Below are 26,623 nucleotides of genomic sequence, written 5' to 3' on the forward strand. Positions count from 1 at the left end.
GTGTTGGTAACTGAATTTCAACTAGCTTATGAGGGAAAATTTTATAGGAACAGACAACTAGTCATGTCATTAAGGAATTAGGAATTCAACATGTATAAACTTTATGTAGATTTTGTAAGGTAAAAAAAATCCTCATTTCAAATGACTGTCCTATTGGAATCTGACCAGGTGGGACCAGAAAAAGTTTGAGTCACATTAAGTCTTTCAAGAGTATCTAAGTGCCAACAAATCTGGAAACAAATAATTAGTAAAGGAATACGAATTGATCTTTGGCTTGAGATAACCAGTAACATCTACCAGTGAATGCTGTGGGGTGCGTGGGCCTTGTTTAAGATAAAGAGTCCCTGCTGTTCCATATGCTAGACTGGAGACTACAGAGGCTGGGGATCATAGCTGCTGTGAGCCCTCATCCAGTCCAGCAACTGCTATACCATGGATGTTCCATAAATATTTGCTGAATGAGTGAATGTTGTTACCTACAGACTTGTCATGGTGACAAATTGTAAAATGTGCAAAATTTTAAGACATTATTTGAAATGCTGTGGAAAGATTAGGCATGAGATAAAGTGCGATTGAAGACTGATGTCAGAAGAGAGAGAGAGAGGTGTGCCGGAACTGGAATGTGTGAGAGTCCTGCAAGTGAATAGTAAGGATGGCTTTCCAGGAGGTATAACCAGCAAGTGGACTTGAGAAACAGGGAAAGCCCATGGACCAAATGAGTAGCTCATGTCTTGGTGTATACATATGGATGTACACACCCATTGAAACTTTATCACTCTGCCCTTGCTGAAAATCTGTCTTCAAAGCTGATGCATGCTCCTTGCCTATAAGATATCTAAGGTAATCAGATTCCAGAGCTCCCTCTGGTCTTAGGCAAATCTTTTGAAGATACCATCATGGATTCCTCCCTTGACTCCTGGTAGGAGTATCCTGGGAGGAGAAGGGAGCCCCACCTCTGGCAAAAGCAATCCTGAGGAGACATTGGGCATAGGCCCCTCCACCCTTCTAAGTGGTTGTGGTCTAAGCCACTCTTGGAGCACTGCTGTCTGGTGTCCTGATGATGTGGTGCTGTGGGACTCTATCCCGGAACCCACGCAGCGTGGGCTGTGCTGGGTTTCAGTACAGGGGTCACAAGGTACAACTGGATGACTGTTTGCCCAGACTTACAAAGAGGAAGTCAGAGGTAGGTGCAAAGTTCTCTGTCCCAATTTTCTTCTTAATTGGCTTGGAAATATTTCTTCTGATTCAGTCATGTTTAGCATAGCCAAGTATAAGGAATTATTCCTGATTGGTTAAGTAATCTGAGAGAATTTTTTTAAATAGGAAAAAATCAAGAGGTGGTTTTTGGATTAAGTAATGTCAGCTGCTTTGAAGTCAAATTTTTGTTTTAGAATTCAAAGCCATTTAGAATTTATCATATTTCAGTGAGGTTTTCTTTCCAGGTTAGAAGAATTCCTTTTGGTGTCAGCTTCTCTTTCTTGTTTGCTAGTTGGAGAGTAAATATGTGAGGGTAGCTTTTTCTTATGTTACATTGGATGAGTAACTTTAAGGATCTCCTTGTATTATTTCATGTATTCATGTACAGATATGGGTATTTATACACACATACACACACACATATATGAAACAGTTAACATTTTAGTTAGCTTTAAAATGTGTCATGCAATATAGGAGTTATTATCTTGATTGCATGGATACTATTGGTTCCAAAGGTACAGATGAGTTTCTACTTTGAGGTTTCCCTGCCCCTATTTTATGTTTATGGATTGTTTTTTTCTACAACTGTGAATTCATTGCTGCCTGGAACATGATTGGAATTAATGTTTTTCAATCTATTTATCTTTGACAGGTATAAAGCATTCCTTTCCCATATTGAAGTTAGTCAAGTATATTACCTGCTGGGGGGTGGGGACTATTTTCATTATCCTTTTGTTCTATTCTCATTTTTAAGTCTTTTATCTTGGTTGATGCTTCAGTTTCTCCCTTCCTCATGGCAAACTGCTTAGATGATCCTGGAAGAGGCGGCAGCACGTTTTAAAGATATTGGCAGGGATTTCCACATTGCAGTAACATCAGAGCCTAAGTTCCCCTTGTTTTGCTCTTCAGCTTTAGTTACATCTCAGAGAATTCAAGTTTCCTGGTCCTTTGTCTCTTCATGTACAAATGGAGCTGAAAGCATTTACCTTATAGGATTGTTGGGAAAAAAAAAAAAAAGGTCACTTGTGAAAGGAGTGGCCCAGAAGTGTTTGATACTTGGCAGCTCCACTGCTGGATTTCACAGAGTGCATATGAAGGAATGCATTGGGGTGGGAGGGGGCACACTGCCAGCTGTCTGCTTTCAGGGTACTGATGGTTGCAAAGCTTACAGAGAGAAATTTTGAGCTCTGGAGTAGGCCAACCTTTAGGTCCACTTTTTTTTTTTTCCTAACAGGACTATGCTTGATATATTGCATATCTAGTACCTCAGGTATTTCCTTCCTTCAGTGAAGGCTTTGATTCACTCAGGCTGCCTCCCACACCCTTGCATCTTGTTCCATTTGCCAGGACTAGAGGAGGGGAGCTTGCCTGGCTAAGGTGGGATTTTTTTTCTTGTTCTTCTCCAGGGATATGGGCACATTTCAGGTGTCAACTCACGTCTGCCTGGAGTTCCTGGCCACTCAGGCTGGGACTCACCTCTGTGGGTGGGAATGAAGGTGTTCCCACTGCAGTCTCGGCTCCTGATCGCAATGGGAAGATATCTGGATGTTTTCTTTCTCTTCATCCAAACTGTTTTCTGGAATGTCAGCTAGAACAATCACACAGCATTTCCTGAGCCAGCTTGACGAAGCAGAGTATGAAGGGGAACTGGGGAGTCAGAATGATCCTGACACAGCACGGCATGTCCATGTCGTTTCTTTTGGTAGTTAGGAGAGTACAAGCCTGTGTTTGTTGATTAAGTTCTCGGAGAAGAGCTTGTGTAGTAAATTCTTTCCTTTGCCCAATAGGGTGATTATTTTTATATATATATTTTTTTGTAGCACACACTATTTATATAACACAGTGCTTTGTTCTTTGTTCTGTGCTATTAAAAAAAAAAAAAAGAACAAACTAAAGATGGCCCCTGCTTTTGGGGATTTTATCTGGGGGTGGATGTGTGTGTTGGGAAATGAGAAAAAAACACCACACATATACAAGGAAGTAGACTATTCAGTGACAGATCTGCGGTCTAGATAAGCAGGTTAGCACTAGGGCACATTTTACTGAGGGAATAGGTTTTGAACTAAGAAAAAATGCATATAATTAGGGTAGCTTTAAGATGTGAGGATGAAATCATTGTAGATGTGTGGAAGAAAATGAACAAGAAACATAAGAATTAATTCACTTAGCTGATATATATTGAGCATCTACTTTGTCTTAAACACTATTCTGGGTACTTGGGGCTTATCAGTAACAGAACAAAGATTCAGATATGACAGGTTAGCAACTGAGGCCTGACTGGGAGGATGGAAAGACTGATTTGGGGAACCCTGAAAGGCAGGCTTGGAAAGAGTTTTGAGTGCTTGGCTATGGACATTGGACTTTGACCTTTAGAATGTAGTGAGTCACTGGAAATGACTCATATTACAGGACAGTGACATGATAAAAGGGTATTTTGTGACAATTTATATGGTAGCTAGATGCAGGACAGGATTAAAGGATAGGATTCTTGAAGTGGGAAGATGAGTTGAACAGTAATTATATTATTGAGAACAAAAGATGAAAGAATGCGTTATTTAAAGTGACCAAAAATCATGTAAATTTATTATGGAAAGCCAGAAAATACAGACAAGCACTTCCAATCCATAGTATACTTTCTTTGAACTAAAAACGAGGTGATGCCTTATATAGTATCCCATGAATACTATTTTTGAGTTGCTGTTAGTGTTTCATTGATTGAATGTGCTCAACCCATTTCTCATTTTTACATGTATAGCTATTTTCCTATTATGTATAATATATCAAAACATCTGATTTACTATTTATATATCTTGATCTTTTACCTTTCTCCACATTTTAAATTACTAGGTTAATGGATATGTATAATTTTAGACTTTTTAAAAAAATTGCATGATACCAGGGCTGGGATTGTGGCTTGGGTTGGGATTGTGGCTCAGCGGTAAAGTGCTCGCCTAGCACGGGAGGGACTCGGGTTCGATCCTCAGCACCATGTAAAAATAAAGGCATTGTGTTGTGTCCATCTATAACTAAAAAATAAATATTTTAAAAAAATTGCATGATACCAGATCTCCCCTCCCTGGCCATGGGCTGGAGGTATAGCTCAGTGCATAGAGTGCTTGCCTATTGTGCACAAAGCCCTGGGTTCAATCCACAGCACTGCAAAAAGAAAAAAGAAAAAAAAATAATTCTCCCCACCATCCTCACCCCAGTGTGTGTGATAATTATTGCCCAGGAGCAGTATGTGAGAATGCTGTCTTCCTGTGTTCTCATGGATGTTGGTTATTTAATTTGGTTAAAATTAATCTGCATTCTAATTTCTTATGAAAACTCAGTAGTAGTTGAGAGAATCGTACAAGGTTCAGCTGTGTCCCCTCTGGGTTAGCTTCTGCTGTGGCACCCTGGGCCTGGGCTCTGCTGCCACCTCCCTTTAGCCCTCCAGTGTAGGGGTGGTAGTGGCCTCCTGCTACTGTGTATCTGTTTGGAGTCCCCTGTTTTCTTCCATCTTAGTCACTAATTCCTTATAATTGCTTCCCTCTGTTTAAAACACTTGGAATTCTTTGCATTTTCCTGGTTGTACTTTATATGATATTTATTCATATGTTTTTATGTATATATGTATGTGTATGTGTGTGTGCATATAGAAAGACTGTGAATTATTTTAAGATAAGTAGCAGATACCATCATACTTCATCAATAGAATGTATCTCCTAAGAGTAGAATAGAATGTATTCCTTAAATATCCACAAAACTATTATCACAACTGGGAAAATTAAGAATGATTTCCTAGAATCACATAATATTGAGTCCATATTAAAAATCTCCACACTGTCCCCAAGATGTCTTTTACATTGACTTTTTTTTTTTTTTAATGACCCCAACAAGGATCCAGTTAAGACTCATACCTTGACTTTTGTCATGCCTCTTTCACCTCTTTGATCCATAACAGTTCTCCAGTTATTTTTAGTTTTTATATTATTATTATTATTATTAATATTAATATCAATACCAATACCAGGGATTGAACTCGGGGAGCTTAACCACTGAGCCACATCCCCAGCCCTTTTTATTTTTTATTTTGAGATAGGGTCTCACTAAGTTACTAAGGGCCTCGTTTAATTACTGAGGCTGACTTTGAACTTGTGATGCTCCTGACTCAGCCTCCTGAGCCGCTGAGATTATAGGTGTACAGGACTACATTTGCCCTTCCAGTTATTTTTAATTGGTTGACTTTTCTTTTGAGGAATTTCAGATCTAGAAACTAGAAAATGAACTAACTGTTAACATCTTAGGACATCAACTTCCTTCCTATCTATATGAACACATAAATATGCATTATTAATAGTGATACTACTTGCTTTTTTGGTATGTGATGGACCATTTGAGACCAATCTAGATATTAGGACATTTCTCCCACCTAAATATTTCAGTATATATTTTCCCCATATAAGAATATTCTTTTCATATAACCTGAGCATAGTGATCACATTCAGGAATTTGCCAGTTATGATTCTGTTACTTAATATGACAAATGTCTTAAGTTATCCTTTTTCACAACTTTTGTTCTCTCCAGATGCAGGATCTGCTCTAGGATCCTACATTTTATTTAGTTATCAGATGAGGTAGACTCTGTTGTTCTAGAAAGACCATGTTAGTTTTATCGTAAAAACAAAACCAAAAAACCTTACATTCTTGATTTTGTCTGTCTTGATTTTCCCTGTGGTGTCATTTACCTTGGTTTCCTCTTTGTGTGTCTATGTACTGTCAGAAGGTTTTGCCTGGTTAGTTTAGATTAGAGGAGGATTCCTGTGGCTGCCAGGAGGGATAAAGACGATATTGGAAGGAGGAAAAAGAAAATGAAGACATCGGAAGCTGGTTTTAGAGGGAAAATAAGGAAGACTAGAAGCTTAATAAATTTGAAGTAAAATTGGATTTGATAAAAATATCATCCAGTTGTAAGTTATTTCTAAATGGGCGCCCTTTCCTTCTTGTAGGAAGATTTCCTGGCAGGCTTTTAAAAGAAGCTGCTGGGGTCTTAGGCAGCTCCCAAAGTGAGGCGCCATGGGAAGCAAGTAGATGTTTGTCTCTGAGATAGAATGTTGGGAGGGCCCTGGTGTAAAAATGTGTATTTTTACAATCTTTTGTCTGGGGCTTAGGATTGAAATGACTATGAGAAAGACCATCTGGCATGAATACTGAAATTTCTGTGTTTATTACAGGAGATAAATATATATTTGTGTGTTCATGGCAACCATTTTTAAGACGTAATAGCTAACATCTGTTTGATTTTAAAAGTCTGGGTAATAACATGTATCTATGAACGAAAACATAATATGTAGAAGAAACACAAAGTGCTGCTCCCTTCCCAGTTCTGTATAACTGGACCTCAAACTTTTAGCATGCATCAGAATCACTGGGAAGTCTTGTTTAAATGCAGATTGCTGGGTCCTGCCTCAAGAAATTTTGACTCAGTAGGAACCAGGTTGGAGTCCCAGCTTTGGGATTTCTGAGGTTCTCAGGTGATGCTGATGCACAGATCCGGACTCCTACTTTGAGTACCACTGCTTTAAATCATGGATGAGATTAGAACATGTAATATAATATTTAGGTGTGTGGTTTTTCAAACTTGATTTTTTTTAATAATAGCACAAACCTTTTTATTAAAAGAAATATTTTATAGTGCTCCTCTTTATGTACTCTATTAAAATGTAAAAAGTTGGTGGAGAGAATTCAATTAACTCTGATGCTATGGATTGAAAATCATCATTGTCAGTGTGAGAAAGTGCTGAGAAATAAATCAACCCATGTAGATTGGAGCATTTATTAGTTGTGACTTCTTGTCAGTATCATATTTTCCAAGTCTTCAGTTTCTTATCTGAAAATAGGGACTATAAACCCTCCCCCGATTTGGAGAATGAACATGAATGTATTTTAAAAATTGTACAACACATGCGGATAGTCTTACTGGTGGTTACTGTGTCTCTTTCCTGCTTTGGCTCCATTCCAAACCAACCCTGTGATCTGGGCTGTTCCCTCCATTTATATGTAAAGAAGGGATTTGAGGGCATTTGTGAGTTTTCTGTGTTGTTATGGAAGTTATGTGAGCACCAGAAGTCGATAATGGCTTGGTTTCACTTATTCCTAGGCTCCTGTGTGACTCTGAGAGATTGTGAGCTAGTTTTAATGGAATAAAACACCAGAAAGTTATTTCCTTGAACTTGGACTTCACCTTTGGTTTCCTGTTGCCTTTTCTCTTTTTAATTGACATACTAAATGAAGGCATCCACCCTTCAGTGGAGGCAGCAGGTTTGTGGTTTGCTGTGTGCTGTGTTGTGGTGGTGAGGTGTTGGTGTTGGGTGTGGCTTGGGGTAGAGAAGTGGGGGCCCGGCATGCATGTATTCTATATTAGTCACTCCCTGGTGGTGATCCAGGTTGTTTTGTTATAGTTGGATATCAGATATGACACCTGATCACCTGTGTTTTCTACCTTTATGGAGAAGACAACAAAAGTGTGTTCACTGTTGAACAGTGTTATCGCAACAAAGTTGGAAACGAGTCGTATGTGTTAAAAGACTTTTTTCTTTTTTTTTAACGGAGCTGATTAAATCAGGCAAAGTCATGTGGATCCTGTCTGCCTTGTAATGCCAATGTTTCATTCGTTTAAAAAACAACTTTAGAACATGTTTGAGCTGTTTTATTTTTGGTTTACATAAATTGAAGTGTGAGTTACTGGGAGAATTTTGAATGAAGTATCATTCCTTTTGATTGTGCTCTTCCATTGTCTTTTTATTTTTTTATTTATTTATTTTTTTTTAAATTTTTTTTATTGGTTGTTCAAAACATTATAAAGCTCTTGACATATCATATTTCATACATTAGATTCAAGTTGGTTATGAACTCCCAATTTTACCCCAAATACAGATTGCAGAATCACATCGGTTACACATCCACATTTTTACATAATGCCCTATTAGTAACTGTTGTATTCTGCTACCTTTCCTATCCTCTACCATCCCCCCTCCCTCCCCTCCCATCTTCTCTCTCTACCCCATCCACTGTAATTCATATCTCTCCTTGTTTATTTTCCCATTCCCCTCACAACCTCTTATATGTAATTTTGTATAACAATGAGGGTCTCCCTCCATTACCATGCAATTTCCCTTTTCTCTCCCTTTCCATCGCACCTCATGTATCTGTTTAATGTTAATCTTTTCTTCCTGCTCTTCCTACCTGCTCTGTTCTTAGTTGCTCTCATTATATCAAAGAAGACATTTGGTATTTGTTTTTTAGGGATTGGCTAGCTTCACTAAGTCTTTTTAATAATGAAATGTTGTCCAATTCTTAACAGAAACTTCAACATAATTATGTAAAAGGATTGATGGACGCTAACCCTTTAGCTGTGTGCCATCATGATTTATAATTTAATGGAATTTTCCAAACTCTTTCCTGTAGACTTTTTTGGTTCTCAGCATTATGTATGTAGGTAGTACCTTGGTGCTGCTAGGATTGTCATGAGAAAAAACTGTGCCTTTGCCACCAGAGGTTGCTTTTCCAGCGGGTTCTTTTGATAACTACTGCCACATTTCTATATAAATGGCTTGTTTTGTTTCTTTGTTTTTGTTTTTGTCTGCATCTGTTGATTAGAAGTCTTAACCCTGTTATACTGCCCCATGTTTGTGCTTTGTCTCCACTCTCGCACAAAAAGCTACTTCTTGGATACTTCTCTGTTCTATCATACACACTTATTATTCCACTTTCTTCCAAATGTAGTTATGATCTCGAGTAGATAAATATATTCAATATTCACAGGATTTTTCATTATTTGAAGCTGCTTATGGCTGAGCTATGCATGATTCCTTGATTACTTTTTTGTCACAAATTTTGTTTTTCATGAAAAGAATGATGTTTATTCCTTTGGTTAGTCTTCTGTGAATGTCCAACAAACTCAACCCCAGTGCGACGAGCTGTTGTGTAGCAGTTGGTATGCTTAGTTACTTTGGGGTCTCTTTCCACACAATGTTGGAGTCTTCACACCTGGAGCTTCTGGCCTGCTCTGGTCTAGACTGGTCACTTTTTCTACTCCTGGTTCACAGCTGACATTTGGGGTCAGCTTCACCAGCTGGCACCACTGTACTGGGAGTTCTCTTCTGTCTTATGCCTTCTGTTTCATAGGCCAGGCCATTCTATTTGTGGTTTATTTCTTGTTTTCTTGGAACACGTCTTCTAGTACTTTCCAGAGAAATGTACAAAGAGGATAATATTTTCTTAGACATTGCATTTCTAAAAATACCCCTCTATCTCCATACTTTACTGATAGTTGGGCAAGGTATTGGATTCTAGGATAAGAACGATTTCTTTTAGGAATTTTGAAGTCAGTGGAACCTTATCATCTGGATTCCAGTGTTGTTCTTGAGAAATTTCAACCCATTTGATTCTTTATCCCTTCATTGTAACTGTTTTCCCCGTTGTCTACTGTGTTCTGATGTACGTTGGTATATGTATGTTTTCATAAGTTGTATGAAGTTTTCTGTGGAACTTTTCAATGAGGAAACACATCATTCTGGGTAATGATGATTTTTTTTTTGTTATTGTTCTGTTTTCCCAGTTTTCTTTTTCTACAAATTATTGAGCTGTTTGATTTACTTGATAGATATTCTGAGTTATTATCCTTTGTTTTCTTTTTGAATTCATTCTGTGGGAAATATTTTCAAGTCCTCTCAGCTCTCCCGTTTAGCTTTTCATTTTAGATTTTTAGTATTGAGTTTTCAAATGCTTTTCTTTTTTTGTTTTTAGTTCTCAGAATATTTTCTCTTTCCTTCTTTCCTTCCCTCCCTCCTTCCCTCCCTCCCTCCTCCTCTCACTCTGCAACCTGGACGAACTCCTGTCTGAACTCAGGGGACCATCAGAGGAGCATCTTCTCAGTATCATCTTCTTCTTATGTAGTCTCTGGTTGCCAAGTTCTCTTTCCTGTTTGTTTTGGCCTCTCTTCTATCCATGGGCCTTTACTAATAAGTCTCTGTCTTGGGTGTTGGCTCTGATATAAGGGACACTAGTGTAACTTGGGAACACTGAGTTCAGTCAAGGGCTTACACTGGGAGTTTCATAGCAGAGTCACTGGGCTAGGCCAGATTCCTCTGACTTTTCATCTTTGGATGGTCAGAAGTCCAGGAAGGCTCTACCAACCTCTTGCTTGGGTAGCATCAGCTCAGTTGCCAGCATTCTGGGGACAAGTGGAAGCAGAGGGCTTATCTCCTCCCATGTTTATTATGGAACCTCTACAATTGCTCTGCCTTGAATTTCCCAGTCCCCACCAACTGTTTTAACCTCCAGAAAATGAGCCTTCAGTGAGCTGCGAGGAGAAGGGGAGGGAGGAACAGCTACTGTGCTGAGTGGAGTCTCAGGGCAACTGGGGCTCAAATTGCAGCCCAAACACACTTTTATCCAGTTCTGTTTCTCCTCTTGTCTTCTTTGCCGTGTTCTGGTGCATTTGGTTCTCCCAATTTCAGTTCTTAGAAAATCGTCAGGGGAGGTCATATTACCTCCTGGTTTTCCCCAGAACCATGTTCAGATTCATTTTGTCAGTTCTGCTAAGGATGTTACCACTGGGCTACCTGCTTCCCAGCTTCCCAAAACTGTTATGCTTGTTTCCTTTTGTTCTCTTTGTCTTCGTGGGATTATGACTTGAAAAATAACCAGCAACAACCTCGTCCCCTTGTAGTTTCAGTGGGTGATTGGGAGGAAATCAAAATAACCGTGCAACTATATGACGTGATGTTGTCACCCTCCATTTTTGTCTCTTAGCTGGTTTTTGTGTCCTCAGTTTTCTGGTAAACTCTGCCTCTCCTCCAGGCCTGTTTTGCTCTTCCTCCTCCTCAGAATGTCTTAGGTTCCCCTTCCTTCAGCCTCCTCATTTGTTAGAATTCAGTTCTGCAGAAACACCCCTCATAAGTCTCTCCTAACCCTTTCCTCCTTGGAGGTTATGAAGCATTTGTGGGTCTGTTTTTCTTGTGACACATCATGATCAACTTGTTTATGTTTTATCTGATAACTGTTTATTTCTGACAACTTTTACTGGCTGGCACCAGTACTATGAGGTGTCGGGGGGGAGGTGCATGATAGTCTACAACACTTGTTGCTCCAGAAATATTTGAAATAAAATTGATAGGAGAATATGTTTTAGTCAAGGCCAACTTTGAAGGGAGATAAAAGAAACTTACTGTTTCAAACATTCCATCTTCAAAATCTATGATGGGGAGCAAAGCTTTTGAAGGAGAAGAGGCAGTAAAGTGAGGAGAATATTTCTCTTGAAATGTTTTCAAGCATTAGACGTGAAGGAGCTATTTCTTTTACCAGCCATAGCTCACAAAGCTCATTAATTTGCTGTATAACATGATGATGCTCTTTTTAAACATTTTTTTAGTTGTAGATGGACACAATACCTTTATTTTTATTTATCCATTTTTATGTAGTGCTGAGGATAGAATCCAGTGCCTCACACATGCCGGGCAAGTGCTCTACCACTGAGCTATAACCCCACCCCTGAGCTATAACCCCACCCCTGATGACACTCTTAATAGAATTTGAGAGATTTCTGGAAGGCCGAATAGGAATCAGTCTTTCCTTAGGGTTTTGCTTGTGTTGTCTTTTCGTATCATGTACGTAAATAGGAATAAGCTTGCGTTTTGTAAGTCAGATTCCTTGCGTTTTGTAAAGTTACTTCTGCTTATATTCTAGCTGAGACTTAGAGGTATTCCCTCACACCCCTGTTTCTCAAGGACTAGGCCAGGTCTTGGCTATGTTCTTTATCCGGATAAGAAGCAGTAATTCTTCGTACGGCTTGATCTGCAGACTTCTCCAGGCTTCCACCCATCTTTGGGTCAAATGTGCCTCACTGAGATTGGGTCTTTCTGCGTATCCAGGATCGCCCCTGGAGTTCTGGGCTGAAGCAATCCTGACAAAGCCTCTTGAGTCACTGGGACTGCTTCCTGTGCTACCTTTCCCTGCTTTATTGTTAGAGTTTAAATCTTTCATTATTTAAATGAACATATCATAACCAAGATACTTGGTTGTTTTTATTTTTTAAATCCACAGTTATGTCACATTTCTTTATTTTTTTTAATCCAGTGACCAGTATAATTATTATAGAATTAGTGTAGTATACAGTGCTGTATCATTTTTTGTTTAATCACATTTCTAATTTTCTATAGACAGGACAGCAATGAGTTTTTACTTTTTTTTTTTTTTTTAATTTGGTACCAGGGATTGAACTCGGGGACATTCAACCACTGAGCCACATCTCCAACCCTATTTTGTATTTTATTTAGAGACAGGGTCTCACTGAGTTGTTTAGCGCCTTGCTTCTGCTGAGGCTGGTTTTGAACCTGTGATTCTTCTGTGTCAGCCTCTCCAGCTGCTGGGATTGTGGGCATGCACCACCACGCCTGGCCTGATTTTTATTATTACTCTTCAAACTTTTTAATGTAAACTGCTGTAAAGTAGAATAAATTGATAAAATTCAATTTTTCTCCACATGGGTGCTTGACTATTCCCTTGAATATGCTGCAAGTCCTCTGTTTATTAAAGAGAAATGTGTTGATGAAAGCTGCCACTTAGAATCTCCCAAGAGATAAAAACTTTCCAAGGAATTATTTTTCAGTGGCAAAAATATCCTTCCTGGTTTTTATACTCTGGTAGGAGGGAAGCATTTTTGTATAGCCTGCTCACATCTGCTTTTCTTAATGTAGTATGATTTGTTAGGATTACTGATACTCTCCTCATTCCCTCTCAGAAAAAAGTCACTTCTCTTGAGCGTGTATTTATGGAGTGGCATTTAGTTAGCATCAGCCTGAGATAGCTTGGTGTGATGCTGTCAGTGTCATCTGGTCTAGCTGGCTGATGAATCAGGACCCCTCCGGGGTCAGGAGTCAACAGTTAAGTCTCAAAATTAAAAAGCCTAGTGGGAGCATTATAAACCAAATTTATAGGGTATTTCAAAGAGTAGGGAATAATCTCTGATATTAAATTCTGCTGATAAAGTATAATCAGGATTGAGACAGGTCCATTGCAATTTAGCAATGTTGATGCTATTGATGACTTGGATAGTTTTGTGAGTGTGGTGGGCAGGAAGCCTGATTAAATGGGATTTGGGGAGGGGATAAATCTGAGACAAGGATAGACAGTTCTTTAACACATGTTGCTGTCAAGAGAATCAGAGAATTGGTATAGTAACAAGAGTTTCAGCAGAAATTTTCTACTGTTATTTTAGCATGCATAAAAATAAAACATTTAAGAGTTTTTAAAGGTTTAAAGTTGACATCTGACAACTGTTTTGCAGACTGTTAAGATTTTTGGAAACCTTAATAGTGGGCTGGAGCTAAACTTCTAGTCTGTCCAAGGGGTGGGATAGTCAGGAACAGATCTTGGAGAATAGGGTGCCTGAGGAGACTTGGTGGCTGAGACTTGTGGGCCAGCCTGGAGGATCAGGTAGGACCCAGACGTTGGAGACCCTGGGCACTGTGTGGAGATCACAGTCCTGCAGGGCTTAATGTAGCCTTAATGCAGGGGAGATGCTGGAGTGCAGCAGGTTCTGAAGGATGAAGTTGTGGGACTGAGAAACTCTGTAGGTGGGAATTTATATTGAAGGGGTGGCTACAAACATTATAGAAAGCCTGCAGGTAATAATTTCAGATGGAGGGTAAGGTGGTTTAGGAAGCTAAAAGAACAGTTCTTACTGTATAGAAATGAAAATTGATATTCAAGTTGGTTAGTGCCCAGAAGAGCTTGCTTGGTGGGATGTACCTGTTCAGAATGGCCAGGGAATGATGGCTAAAAGACACCATTTCCTTGTTCACTCCAAGATATTAGTTACTTCCAGTTTTCCCTTGGAAAGTTAATACCATTTGGTGTGGAAAACTAGGAACTAGGAGTATAGTTTGTTTTGGGGCTTCTTCTCCCCCTCCTCCCTCCTCCTCCCCTCCTCCTCCCCTCCTCCTCCTCCCTTTGCTCCTCATCTCCTTCCTTCCTCCCCTCCCCCTCCTCAGCTCAACAAATACAGAAATGATGAATTCTGGAGCAAGAATACTAGTGGGTTCCTAAGGACTCCCTGTGTGATATTGAAATCAGGGAATACATGTGTGGTAAAAGAAGCCCCATAGATGAAGAGGATGACTGTGTGTGTGTGTGTGTGTGTGTGTGTGTGTTACTCTTGGTGTTGTGGATGATTGATTCCTTTTATAGGGGTCCAGATAAGTGAGGGTGTAGTAACTGAAGGTTATTTGCATAGTACTGTTTATGGTATTACATTTGAGCTGTTTGCTGTGCTGGTTAAAAAGTGACAAGGATTGGTAATTCTGCATTTTTAAAGTAAGAAGTGTTCCATTTTAGTGGTTCTTAGGCATGCCTTCATTAGAGGTTCACTAGAAGAGGATCTTAAGAATCTGAATTTCATGGCACCACCCCTGGAGGGTTAGTCCATAGATCTGGGAGGAATCTATATTTTGACTATCATTAATGTTTTATCTTTTTCCCACTTTTTCTTCAAGAAAGAGCTGTAACAAATTTGCCTTCTTAGATTTGGAAAAAAAAAACAACAGAACAAAACAATGTTGAAAGAACTTTTTGATAGCAATACTGTGTTGCGGGGAAAGCAGTAGTTAGTGGCAGAACACAATTTAGTGTATTTCCAGTTGAGTATATAAATAAGAATGGTTGTGAAAGTTTAAAGCCAACTATGTTTCTTCCTCAAATAATTTGAAGAGTGTTATGGTTTTAAAAACATTTACCATGTAGAAGTTAATAAAATTTAAAATGTTCCTTTTTGCCAAATCCTACTTCTCAGTGATAACCACTGCACATTTTGGGGTGGGTGTGTTAAATATTTTAACATGCACATATACATGTGTATATAATTTTACCTTTATAAACATAGTCTCCAACAATGCATTGTTCTGAGACTGCTTTGTTCACAGCCCCTCTCATCAGTATCTTCAGACCAGTTTGTAAGGGGAACTTTGAGCCACCAGGGTGTGTGAACTATTTTATGCAGATTAGCAAATATGAGAGTTTTTCAGCAAATAATATATGCTGCTGGTTATTATATAATTTTGTAGATTGCATTGAGTGGATTAATGTACTGGAAAATGGGAAACCTAATCTACTTTAGAGAGTCAATATTTCCTATGCAGCAAATTTTGCTGTTTTTTTTTTTTTTTGCCATTCTTATGTAGTAAATCAACATCTGAGCCAAGAGGAAGAGTATGCATGAGTGACTTTAATAAAATAAAAGAAAAATCAACTTAATATGAAACATAGGGAGCTACCTTAATTTTTATTCAGTTACAGTATTGTTGATATAGTCTGCTTCCTTTAGTGGGCAGGAAGTTATCACAGTTTAAATTGTTGAATTCCCTTTTGGCGTTTGTAACTTGTTACTTCAATATTTATGTCCTTTTGTCTAGGATCCAAACTACTGGATACAGGTGCATCGCTTGGAACATGGAGATGGAGGAATTCTAGACCTGGATGACATCCTCTGTGATGTAGCAGATGATAAAGACAGAGTGAGTTCAAGTCCAGGGAAATCTGCTCGCAATGTATTGTTTGGGGACTGGGGAGAGAGTGGTAGTTGAGAGCACTTTCCTTTCTGTTTTAAATATCATTTGTCTCATCCACTCTAGTCTATTTTGCTGTATAATAATCATCCACAATCTTCACTACTTTGAATGCCAGGGTGTAATGATTTTCTCAATACGCAGGACTTAAGTTCGGAATTTATAAAATGCAACTTTTAAAATTGAAATATTATTTTAAAAGGTTGCTGTGCTACTACATCTATCAGGCATTAACCTCGGTACACCTTCCTTGTCAACTTGGGCTTATCATTAGGACTGTGTTTCAGTGTAGGATATACAAAGCCTTAGACGTCTGTCCCAGTGTTGGCCCAGAGATGGTCCATCCCAATAGGTGGCCTGAGCAAGCACATCTTGGGCACCCTTGTGGTTGATGGCTCTCAGAAAGCTGCCCCTTTTCCCATCATTGCTCTGAGTTTTTCTCTGCACTGGAACACTATCTCCATGATTTCTATTTTGGTATCATGAAGGAGTGAGGAGGAGAAATGACAATTCTCAAGGTTTTAATAATTTGTTCAGGATGTCTGGCTCTGCATATAGAAGTCAGCAAATTCTTTTTTGTAATGAGATGATGAGACTTGGGCAGGCTTGTAGGGTTATTTAGCCACATCTTCTTTCATGTTTGACTTGAACTGAGATTGCAGAAGGGCTCACAGCCACACAAACAGTTGTATTATGACAGCTGTATTGAGGTTGCTGCCTGATAGATGTACTTCCTCATAAAACATCACTGTCATAGCATGGGGTGTTACACCAGCCACATTATGTAAGGAGGTGGGAAGATGGCAAAATCCTCAGGATGCTCATTCTGATTCCTTCCAGGACACTTTCTAATCACCATCCCTCTATTTTCATCCTCTCGACCATTTGTTCACTGGTCTGTGAGTAGGTGAGCCCAGCTATTGGATCTTGCTCACTCCTGCGTTTCTAACAATTAGCAACATGCCTGCTCAGAGTCTGCAGAAATCTTATATGCTTTCCTGAAATCTCAAAGAAAACAAAAGATTTCAGATGGAAATATTACATAAATTCAGGAATATTGGATTCACTAGCACCTGCCATTGTGAAATTGTCCCATTGCAGCTATTGTGGGCCAGGACACTGTGTCAAAAACTGCAGAACTCTTCTGCATATGTATGATGGATACTGTTTTTCTTTTTTTGGTGCCGTTTCTCCTTTTGAGGCTTTTCATTTAGTCAGTAATAGGGGGACTCTCCAATGTTTCTGCGAGCCACATGAAAAGCACCATCTAGAGACTTCAATTATAGTCAACTTTTTGTGGTTCTGTTCTAAAGCTTACAGTGATTACAGGGATTTCTGAAGAATTGACACAGTTGCCCTTTCCCAACCATCATGTTTGAAAGAGGTGAACTGATGTCGTATTGCTCTTTCCTTCATTATCCTCTTTTTCTCCCTCTGACTTCTCTTTTCTTTCCTCTTTCTCTCCCTCTCCCTTTCTTTTGCCGCTTCCTCCCTCCTCCTTGCCTTCTCCTTTCCCTTTTGTTATTTCTCATATAAAAATAGTTCGGCAGTAGTGCACACCTGTAATCCTCAGGAGGCTGAGGCAGGTGGATTGCAATTTTCAGGCCAGCCTGTGACTGTCTCAAAGTAAAATGGGTCAGGGATGTAGCTCAGTGGGGAGCGCCCTTGTGTTCAATCTCTACTACTACAAAAATAAACAAAGAAAACAAAATGAAGAGCAACAAAAAGCACTTTAACCTGAGGGGAAAAATAGTTTTAACCATTAATAAGTGATATACTTTTTTAGACAATTTTATATCATGTCGATGGAAATCAGTTTCTATATCAAAAATGCCAGAGTACATGTACAAAAGGCTGAGGTAGCTTTTAAATTGGCATTTTATTCTGAAATGCTTATAGAAAAGTAATTTCAATTTTTCCAATGATTTCCTGGGTTAAAGGACCCATTTTAAGTTGTAACTGTAAAATACATATGTAAATAAAATTAACAATTCAAAATCAGAGTCCCCAGATTGACATTATTGTTGGATGCATTACTCAAACCCAGAGATTGTGGGATGTGGTATGCTGTATGCTTGTTTTTTATGGCTCTGAAATTTGATTCTGTTTAATCAGCCTGGAGTGTTTTCAACTATTTTTGGCAGCTACTGTGAGTAAAAATCTTGACACCTGTTTTGCTTTTACATCAAAACAAAAACATTATACTTCTCCTACATAATACAGTTCCTCTAAAGATGCACCATATTTTGAAAGCCCTCTGGATGTATGTTTAAAATGAAGATACCCAGCCTGGGGAAATAGGATCTCTGGCATTTTGCAATTCTTCTCATTTCATATTTAGGGTCACTGAACTCTGAAATCACGTTTTTCATAGGGAAAATTCTCCTAATGGTGCCAATTTCATGTCTGATCACCATGAATTTGTAATATGAAAAGTTCTTTTTTTTTAAAAGGGACAAATTAGGATTAAGAAATAACATTTCAAATGATAGCAAAAGAAAATTGAAGAATTTAGTCATAATTTTCTTCATTATCCTTTGATTATGAGAGATCAGTGCAGAGAGCCCTGAGAAAGTGCCTTTTGTGCCCATACAATTTCATTTTCCAGGTTGTATCCAGATTTGTTGAACATGGTACTAGTTGAACATGGGTTGTCTTGGGTTCTTGGAATAGGTTTGATTTTCTAAGGCAGAGAAAGAATTTTCTTCATCTACTTTGGCCATAGTTGTGTATCTTGTTTTGTTTGTCCCTTCTCCACTATGCTGTTTTCCCATGGGGACCACAGAGCAGGAGAGTATGTGGGCTTTCATGGTGTCTTTTTCACCTTTAATGTCCAATTCTCTGTTTTCTCAATTGATATTTTGCCAGATTATGAAAAACCAAAAAGGATTTTGTGTTGTCCTCAGCACAATTTAGGCCAACTGTGTTGCTTTTGTTTATGAGAGAGAGCTACTTTCTGAATTGTTTTTATCTGATTTTCTTTCTGGTTTGGTCTTCACTATTATTTCAGAACCTGTCTTATATTGTCATCAATGGGTCTAGGCCACTCCTTTTGTTCCCTCTGTGACAGTAAATTCAGGAATTTCTAAATATATCATAAAAAATACATTTGAGAATCACTTCTTTTTGCATGACAGTTGCTTGAGACTGAATGTAAGGGGCATAATCAAAGACTTCAGGCGTAATTGGCTGTGTGCTTAGATTTGAAGGAAGTGTACTTTTGTGTGGACAAGAATGTCTTTCTCTTGTACATATTATTGTCTCCTCTTTTGTATCTTTGGTGCTGAAGGTGATTTAAGATGTTTGATCAAGCATTCCTTTTGTCATACTTGGATGTAATTCTCTTGTGACCAAGAATGATGTCAGTCATGTTCTGGTTTGGTGGTGACCTTGTGCAGTGTCTTCCACTGCTTGTTTTTGTGCTTGGTGAAAGAAGGATTGAATTGAGTGGCAATTAAACACACTCTGAAGAGCATGTGCATTTGTATTGGGGTCCAGACATGGCAAAAAGTTGTGATGGAGATCATTGTCTACTGCTTCTGGGTGTTTGTCAAAGTCCAGCCTCCTCCGGGAAGTCTGGCTGCTTCTTTAGAAGACTGTTAAGAGGTATGTGTGTGAGCAATGGTTTCCAAGTGTTGGGGAAAAGCTCAAGCAGAGGTATTTTGATCATCCCCCTCCCCAATAGCTTTTTAACCTATAAACTGATGTAGTTTTGGTAACTCATGTATTAATAAAATTACCCCAGTGTTAAAAACAAAACAAAAAGGAAAAAAAAAATCAGCCCACCAGACATATATATTGAAATTTCCAAAATGTGTTGTAATAAATTTTGCTTTTGAAATAGACGAATGGCAGAACTTTCAGGTAAGGAGCATGTCTTTTTTTTTTGAGAGAGAGAGAGAGAATTTTAATATTTATTTATTTTTTTAGTTTTCGGTGGACACAACATCTTTGTTTGTATGTGGTGCTGAGGATCGAACCCGGGCCGCACGCATGCCAGGCGAGCGCGCTACTGCTTGAGCCACATCCCCAGCCCAGGAGCATGTCTTAATTTGAAGAATTTACAGTTTTCTACTTTTGTAAATCTTATTTTTTTATTCCATATATAAATCATAATTTTGCTTATTTTGTCATCGTTCATTAAAAAAAAAAGTGTCCAACAATGTGATGGTAGGAGGTACCCTTACTATAGGTGGAAAACATCTCTCTATGCATACTCTAAAAAGCTTAATAGATTCTGTCCCTACTTATTGATATTGCTAATGTGGATGGATGAAAGCCCTCTGTTGTTTGTATGCTGAGGACAGTCAGAGTCTGTACAATTTGTAGAAGAGAATGCAGAACTTTATTTTTTTTTTTTAAGTTACTGGAAATTTAACCCTGGGGCTTTACCGTTGAGCCATATCTCCAGCCTTTTTCTCTAAGTTGCTGAGGCTGGCCTTGAACTTGCAGTTCTCCTGCCTCAGCCTCTCAAGTCACTAGGATCACAGGCATGTGCAGATGTGCCTGGCTAGAACATATTTTTTTGTATCTCAAATAAGGATTATTAAAACGAATTTATTGGGGGATGATGAAATGAATTCTAAGAACCTTAATAAATGACTCTGTTAAGGAATGGATTGCTGCATAAATGATAGTGAGGTTTAACTGTTTATAGTTGACACTCCTGTTAATTTCTTTGAAAGCTCTCTTTTTCTACTTTTTAGTGCCTTCCTCAGAATTGTCAAGCTGTAAAATAAAGCAAAACACATGCCTTGAATGAGGGAGGACTTCTGGTTACAAATGTATATGTGTTCACATTTATGTAATGCAAGTAAATTCTGTGTTTAATGTAAAGCAGTTATAACCCAAATAACTAAGGTGTCCTCATTTTAGTTAAATGGATTATTTTAGTTGTTACTAAACATGTGAAATTAATTTGCATGTGAAAAAGCCATGGATGCACTGCTAAACGGGGCTCCCAGAGAAGTGTATAATTTCTGTTAGGATGTGGCATCACACGCTTGTTGTTTTGAAATATAAAATGATGGTAGAAATCACATGCATCAGATTGTAATCTGCCTTAGAATGTTTTAGTATAAATAATTTACACCAAGTGTTTTTTCTTTATGCAAGTTCTGGCCACATTTCTATAAATTTCTATGAATTATGATGTCTGCCTAGGATGTTACTTAAGACCAGCACATTATCTTTTGCTGTTTAGGTAGATCAGGCATGGTCTAACATCATGGACTCTCTATGCCTTGTTTTCCCTTAAATGAAGTAAATGCAAACATCTTTATATTTTGGTTTTGGGAAAATGTACATTTTAAAGCAACAGTGTTTTCTGCAGGCATGTCTTATCATGAACCCTCCCTATTTACAGAAAACACTATAGGGGAATACTTAGAACATGTGTTTTTTTTGTTTTCTTAATCAAAAGGAATAATTTATTTATGTATACATATACAGTCTCTTGCCGCCTGATGAATATTTGAGATTAAATAGACAAAAACCTAGTTTCAGCTAGGTGTTATGGGGGCCTGTCAATCCCAGATGCTTGGAAGGCTGAGGCAGGAGGATCAAAAATCGAAGGGCAGCCTCAGCAACTTAGGAAGACCCTGTCTCAAAATGAGAATGAAAAACAGCTTGCGTGTAGCTCAGAGGTAAAGTGTCCCTGAGTTCCATCCCCAGCACCCCACCAAAATAAGATAAAATAAAATAAAACCTAGCTTCAATGTTGAATCAAAGCTAAGTGTTGGCAGGGCTTGGTGGTGTAATCCTGTAATCCCAGCAGTTTGGAAAGCTGAGGTAGAAGGATTGCAAGTTCAAAGCCAGCCTAAGCAATTTAGTGAGGCCCTAAACAACTTAGCAAGATCCTGTCTTCAAATAAAATATAAGAAGGGATGGGGATGTGGCTCAGTGGTTAAGTATCCCTGGGCTCAATTCCTGGTACCAAAACAAAACAAAACAAAACAAAAAACCAAACCAAAACAAAAACCTAAATGTCAACCCTTTCTTGAAAAAGATTGAGAATTTTTAAAACCAGAGTGCTTCAATAATAACAGTTAAGACAATGTATATAATAATGTGCTTGGAAAGATTATAACACTAGTTATTTTTCAGTTAACTCAGCCAGTTTAATAAACACCTGTTACATACTAGGCATGGTGTGAAATGCTGCTATACAAAGTCAAATAAAAGTACATGTGGTCCCTGTTTTCTTGGGCATGGTTATCTATTGGGAAAGGAAGAATTGAACAGTTACAAAAATTAAAAGCATAATTACAATCAGACAATGATTTTGAACAAAAGGAATGGTTCTATGAAAGATTTAGCAAAGTACCCTGACCAAACACAGGTTAAAGCAAGGTTGGCCTTTGGGGTGGGGTGGACGAATGATCAAGTGGCAAGTGGACATGTTAAGGATAGGTGAGTGGAGATGTATGGAGTGTCATGTGATCAGATTAACTTTTTTCTTTTTTGGGGGGGTGGTATTGGGGATTGAACCCAGGGCTGTGTGCATGTGAGGCAAGCATTCTACCAACTGAGCTATATCCCTATAGCTATATCAGATTAACATTTGAGAAACACGTTCCTAGCAGCACTGTGAAGAATGAGTTACAGTGGATGGGGAGGCGAGAGGCCATGGAGGTTGGATTGTGGGGTTAAGTTGACCATGTTGGGGTGGGAGGTTAGGGTTAAGTGTTAATTTTAATGAGTTTGAATGCCTTGGGAGTGTCAGATGTGGACTGAAGCATAGATAATTTAGAGAATCAGATGCAAATCTATTAAAACAGCATAAACACACAGTCTAATTTTAGTAGAAATAATTATGTGTGAAAAAGTTTGAAGGGACAGAACAAAAAATATCAGTAGTGGTCTTCTCTGAGGGTAGGATATATGAGTAACTGAGGATTTTTTCTTTTACTTCTAATTTAAAAAAAATAAATAATTTTGCTTCTGCCTAATCCCAATATGAAGAAAGCATTAGACAATTCTAAATATAGCTTATAATAGAAACTTTAAAAATTTTAACTTTAGTATGAATTGGCATAGGGAAGGAATGATTTTAAAAGTTTGATAACTTGGCATTGAGATAATTTGTATAAATAGACTTCAGTAACTAGATGACTTAATTAATTTCCTCTAAGTGAATTTATTATTTTAGTGAGACTCTAAAGAAGAGAATATTTAAATTAACTGTCAAGTGGAACATTGAATAGCTAATTAATTTAAAAAATATTATTTCCCAACATTTAAACATTTATGGGTACTGGTTTGCCCACAGTTCTTTGTTTTGTGCAGGTGGTAGTGGTAGAGAATCTGGTAGGCGGCCAAGTGGTAAGAAGGGTACCAAGATCCCTCATAAGCAGTATGGGCTCTGCAGTTGGGCACATTCTGTGCAGTATTGACTGGCCCTGAGCCTACCTAGGAAAGTGGTAAGCGTTGCTTGTCCAGGATGCCCAGTCAGTCAGGAGAAGTAAGGGACAGAGTCTCTATTGCATTTTCAGTTATATTAATCATATGTGTGGTAACTTGGTTTGCTGCACTTGGCTTTGGTGTTGCTTCATAAGCCATGAGCTTCTTGTGCAGTGGAATCTGGAGCCTCACTGTCTGCATTTGAATTCTGGTTCCATGACTTCTTTACTTAATGAGCCTGGGAAGATAACTGAACCTCTCTAGCCTTAATTTTCCTGTATGTAAATGGGAAATGATTGTACCTACCTTGTGAGGTTGTTTTAAATTGAAGATTAATCCTGTTAATGTTTTAGCATTGTCTCTGCAAAATTAAGGGCCCAGTAAAGATTAATTGCTGTTGTCATTGGCAGTCACTGTCACTGCCACTGTCATCACCAGTGTCAGATGAGGATATTCGTTCCTGGAATACCAACTTGTAAGACATTGAAAAGCAGCAAATAAATGACTAAACCAGATTATCTAAGGTATTTGTCTTACGTAGGTAATCGGTTTCATTTGCTTATTTTTACATTTCTGTCAATTTGAAAGGAGCTTGTCTTACAATTGGTGCTCAGCAATAGTTGTTGGAAGAAATACCTCATTTATTTTTTTCATTCTTAGAATTTGAGGGTTCCTAGTATTACCATCAGTATTTTTGTTTTTCTGAAACAGAAAAAAAGCAGAGCCAGACATGGTGGTTCATACTTTTATCCTAGCAACTCAGGAGGCTGAGGCAGGAGGATTGAAAGTTTCAGGCAAGCCTTAGTAACCTAGCAGGACCTTGTCTCAAAATAAAAATAGAAAAGGGCTGGAGGTATAGTTCAGTGGTAGAGTCCCCTGAGTTCAATTCTTAGTAACAAACAAACAAACAAATAAAAAAAAAGAGTGCCTAGTTTTATATTTTGAGTATTTGGGAACTACACAAAGAATATATCATAATCTCCCAGTATCCCTACTTCCTCAAAAGCCATAGTAACATCCCCCTCCCACCCCACCCCACCCCACAGAGAGAGAGAGAGAGAGAGAGAGAGAGAGAGAGAGAGAGAGAGAGAGATATGGGGGGGAGGGAGGGGAGGGAGGAGGATGAATGAATGTTAATTTCTTCTTCTCCTTCTCCTTAGGTACTGGGGATGAATTCAGAGGCACCTGACCACTGAGCCACATCCCCAGCCCTATTTTATGTTTTATTTAGAGACAGGGTCTCACTGAGTTGCTTAACATCTTGCTTTTGCTGAGGCTGAAGCTGGCTTTGAACTTGTGATCCTCCTTTCTCAGCGTCCTGAGCCACTACTGCTATAGATGTGTGCCACTGCACCCAGTTCTTCTTCTTAATAAACATTTTCTGGACAATTCAGGGGAACTAATTTTAAGTTATAAACAAGATCACATTATTCACAAAAGAATAGAAAGCATAGTACCATGTAACAGATTTTTCCTCCCTTCTTGGATTTTACAGAAAAAGAAGAGGAAAATTAGAACTTGGACCCTTTGGTTCTACTTTAAATGCAGAATAAGTCAACTTATAAGTAAGAAATGTTTTGACATCATGTGCTACCCCCTGTAGTAGATTATGCTAATACCTTGTATTAAGGTAATACAGATTGTAGTGACCCCATCTAAAAAAATGTGTTTCCCAGGTTTTCAGATTTATTTCCACTTCTTTGGGTTTCTTCCTGGCCCTAAATAATAAACATTCTAATTATTGAGTAAGGTTGGAGAAAGAAGCTAGCTTGGCTAGTAAAAAAGTGTATTTTTATCTATATATTTATATGTCTTCTTATGACATTTGTTAAAATGTCAAGAGCTTAATGTCATGTATAATTGTATGACAAATTATATTTACTAGTACCTATTGTTCATGTTACTAAACTTACAGAGTTTGAGCAAAGGTTAAGCAGGGCTTCCAAATTTGGTCTTTCCTTCTATCCTTCCAACATTCACTTAATAAAAACTTACTCAGTCCTTTGAGAAATAGTGAGAGGTGCTGAGGATGAGCTAGTAAGCATCATCAGGGTATTTTCTGATTCACAGAGTTTCTTGTAGGAACACATACTAGGAATGAAGTGAGAGTGGGATGTGATAGACGATAGAGGGGCAGGTGACACTTTGTGGTGGTTGGAAAGGACCTGTCACAGGAGTAGACAGGTGGGCTGGAGTTTGGAATGGAAGGAGCCAGATCTGGTAACAGCTGGGGCAGAGCACTATGGGCAGAGGGAACAGCAGGTATGAAACCCTGAAGTGGAAGAAGGGTTGAAGTGTTTATGGGTCACAAGGAAATCATTGTGACTGGATGCAGTGAGCAATGGGAGAGGGGAAGGAGGCGGGGTGGAGAGTAGGCAGAATTTACAGTAGGGAAGACATCAGAGGCTATTCTGAGGATTTTGAGATTTTTATAGTAAATTCAATAAAAAGCCACCGAGCCATCAAACTGTGGGGTGATATCATCAATGGCATTTTCAGAAGCTTATTGTGAGATGATGGGCAAGAGAGGGGAACAAGACTTGACCAGAGTAGAGTTTGGGGAAGAATGTGTGAAGTTGAGATATGTTTTGAATTGAAATATCAAGAATTTCAGACTGTGAGGAATGAGAGAAGTCAAGGGATTATAGATGACTTTTTCGAGTCTGAAGCAGAAGAAATGGAGAAGGGAATTTAGAGGTTCCATTGACTTGAATGAAGAAAATTGAAGGAGGGGAGAAAGGATTCAAAGTCAGGTCAAGCCTTCTATTGGTACATTTAGCTGGTTTTGAAATACGGATGAGACATCTGATGGAGATGTCAAGTAGGTAATTGGACATATGAATCTGATGACCAAGGGAGAGATTAGAGCTGGAGACAAGAGTTTGGAAATCACAACCATATAAAATACATGGTATTTATAGGCATGTGACAAATAGCATTTCCATGTGGCAAAAAATTGCAGTCATTCTAATCTAATAATCTTTTTTGGTTCTTCTGATGGTCCATGTATAATTGTACATGTATAATTGTATGACAATTATAGCCCTTGACTGTGAAGGAAATATGCATGAATACATTTTAATTAGGAAATATAGATAAAATATTCTCCTATCATAAAATATATGAATGAGAGTAAGATGAATCTAGACTTTTGGGAAACAAAACAAAAGAGCTGAATTTGAAATACTGTGAAGAAATAATTAAGAGAGGCTATGCCTCAGACTTGACAGTAGCAATGGTATTTGTAAACTATGTTCTGAAAATCACATTCAGTAAAGCCACTAGAAATTTATGACTTAAGAACCAGTTAATGTTAGAGTGGCAAGCATTTGACTAGCAGTCATGAAGAGTTCATTTAGTATATTAAAAGCACACTCAGTGTGTGTGTGTGTGTGTGTATACACATTCATACATACTTT

The 26,623-nt window shown here is 38.4% G+C and overlaps 1 protein-coding gene across 20 annotated transcripts in view; it reads left to right on the top strand.

Annotated features, from left to right (window-relative positions):
- The window catches only part of Pard3 (par-3 family cell polarity regulator), a 660,013-nt gene that overhangs the window by 99,267 nt on the left and 534,123 nt on the right, over positions 1-26,623 (top strand). For all 20 annotated transcript variants that reach the window (XM_027928488.3, XM_027928495.3, XM_071599891.1 and 17 more), the window contains exon 2: positions 15,651-15,752. In XM_027928488.3, the coding sequence (XP_027784289.2) occupies positions 15,651-15,752 (102 nt within the window). The remainder of the gene's footprint in view (positions 1-15,650; positions 15,753-26,623) is intronic.

This window comes from Marmota flaviventris, chromosome 12, assembly GCF_047511675.1.
Source record: "Marmota flaviventris isolate mMarFla1 chromosome 12, mMarFla1.hap1, whole genome shotgun sequence".
Classification (NCBI taxonomy): Eukaryota; Metazoa; Chordata; class Mammalia; order Rodentia; family Sciuridae; genus Marmota; species Marmota flaviventris.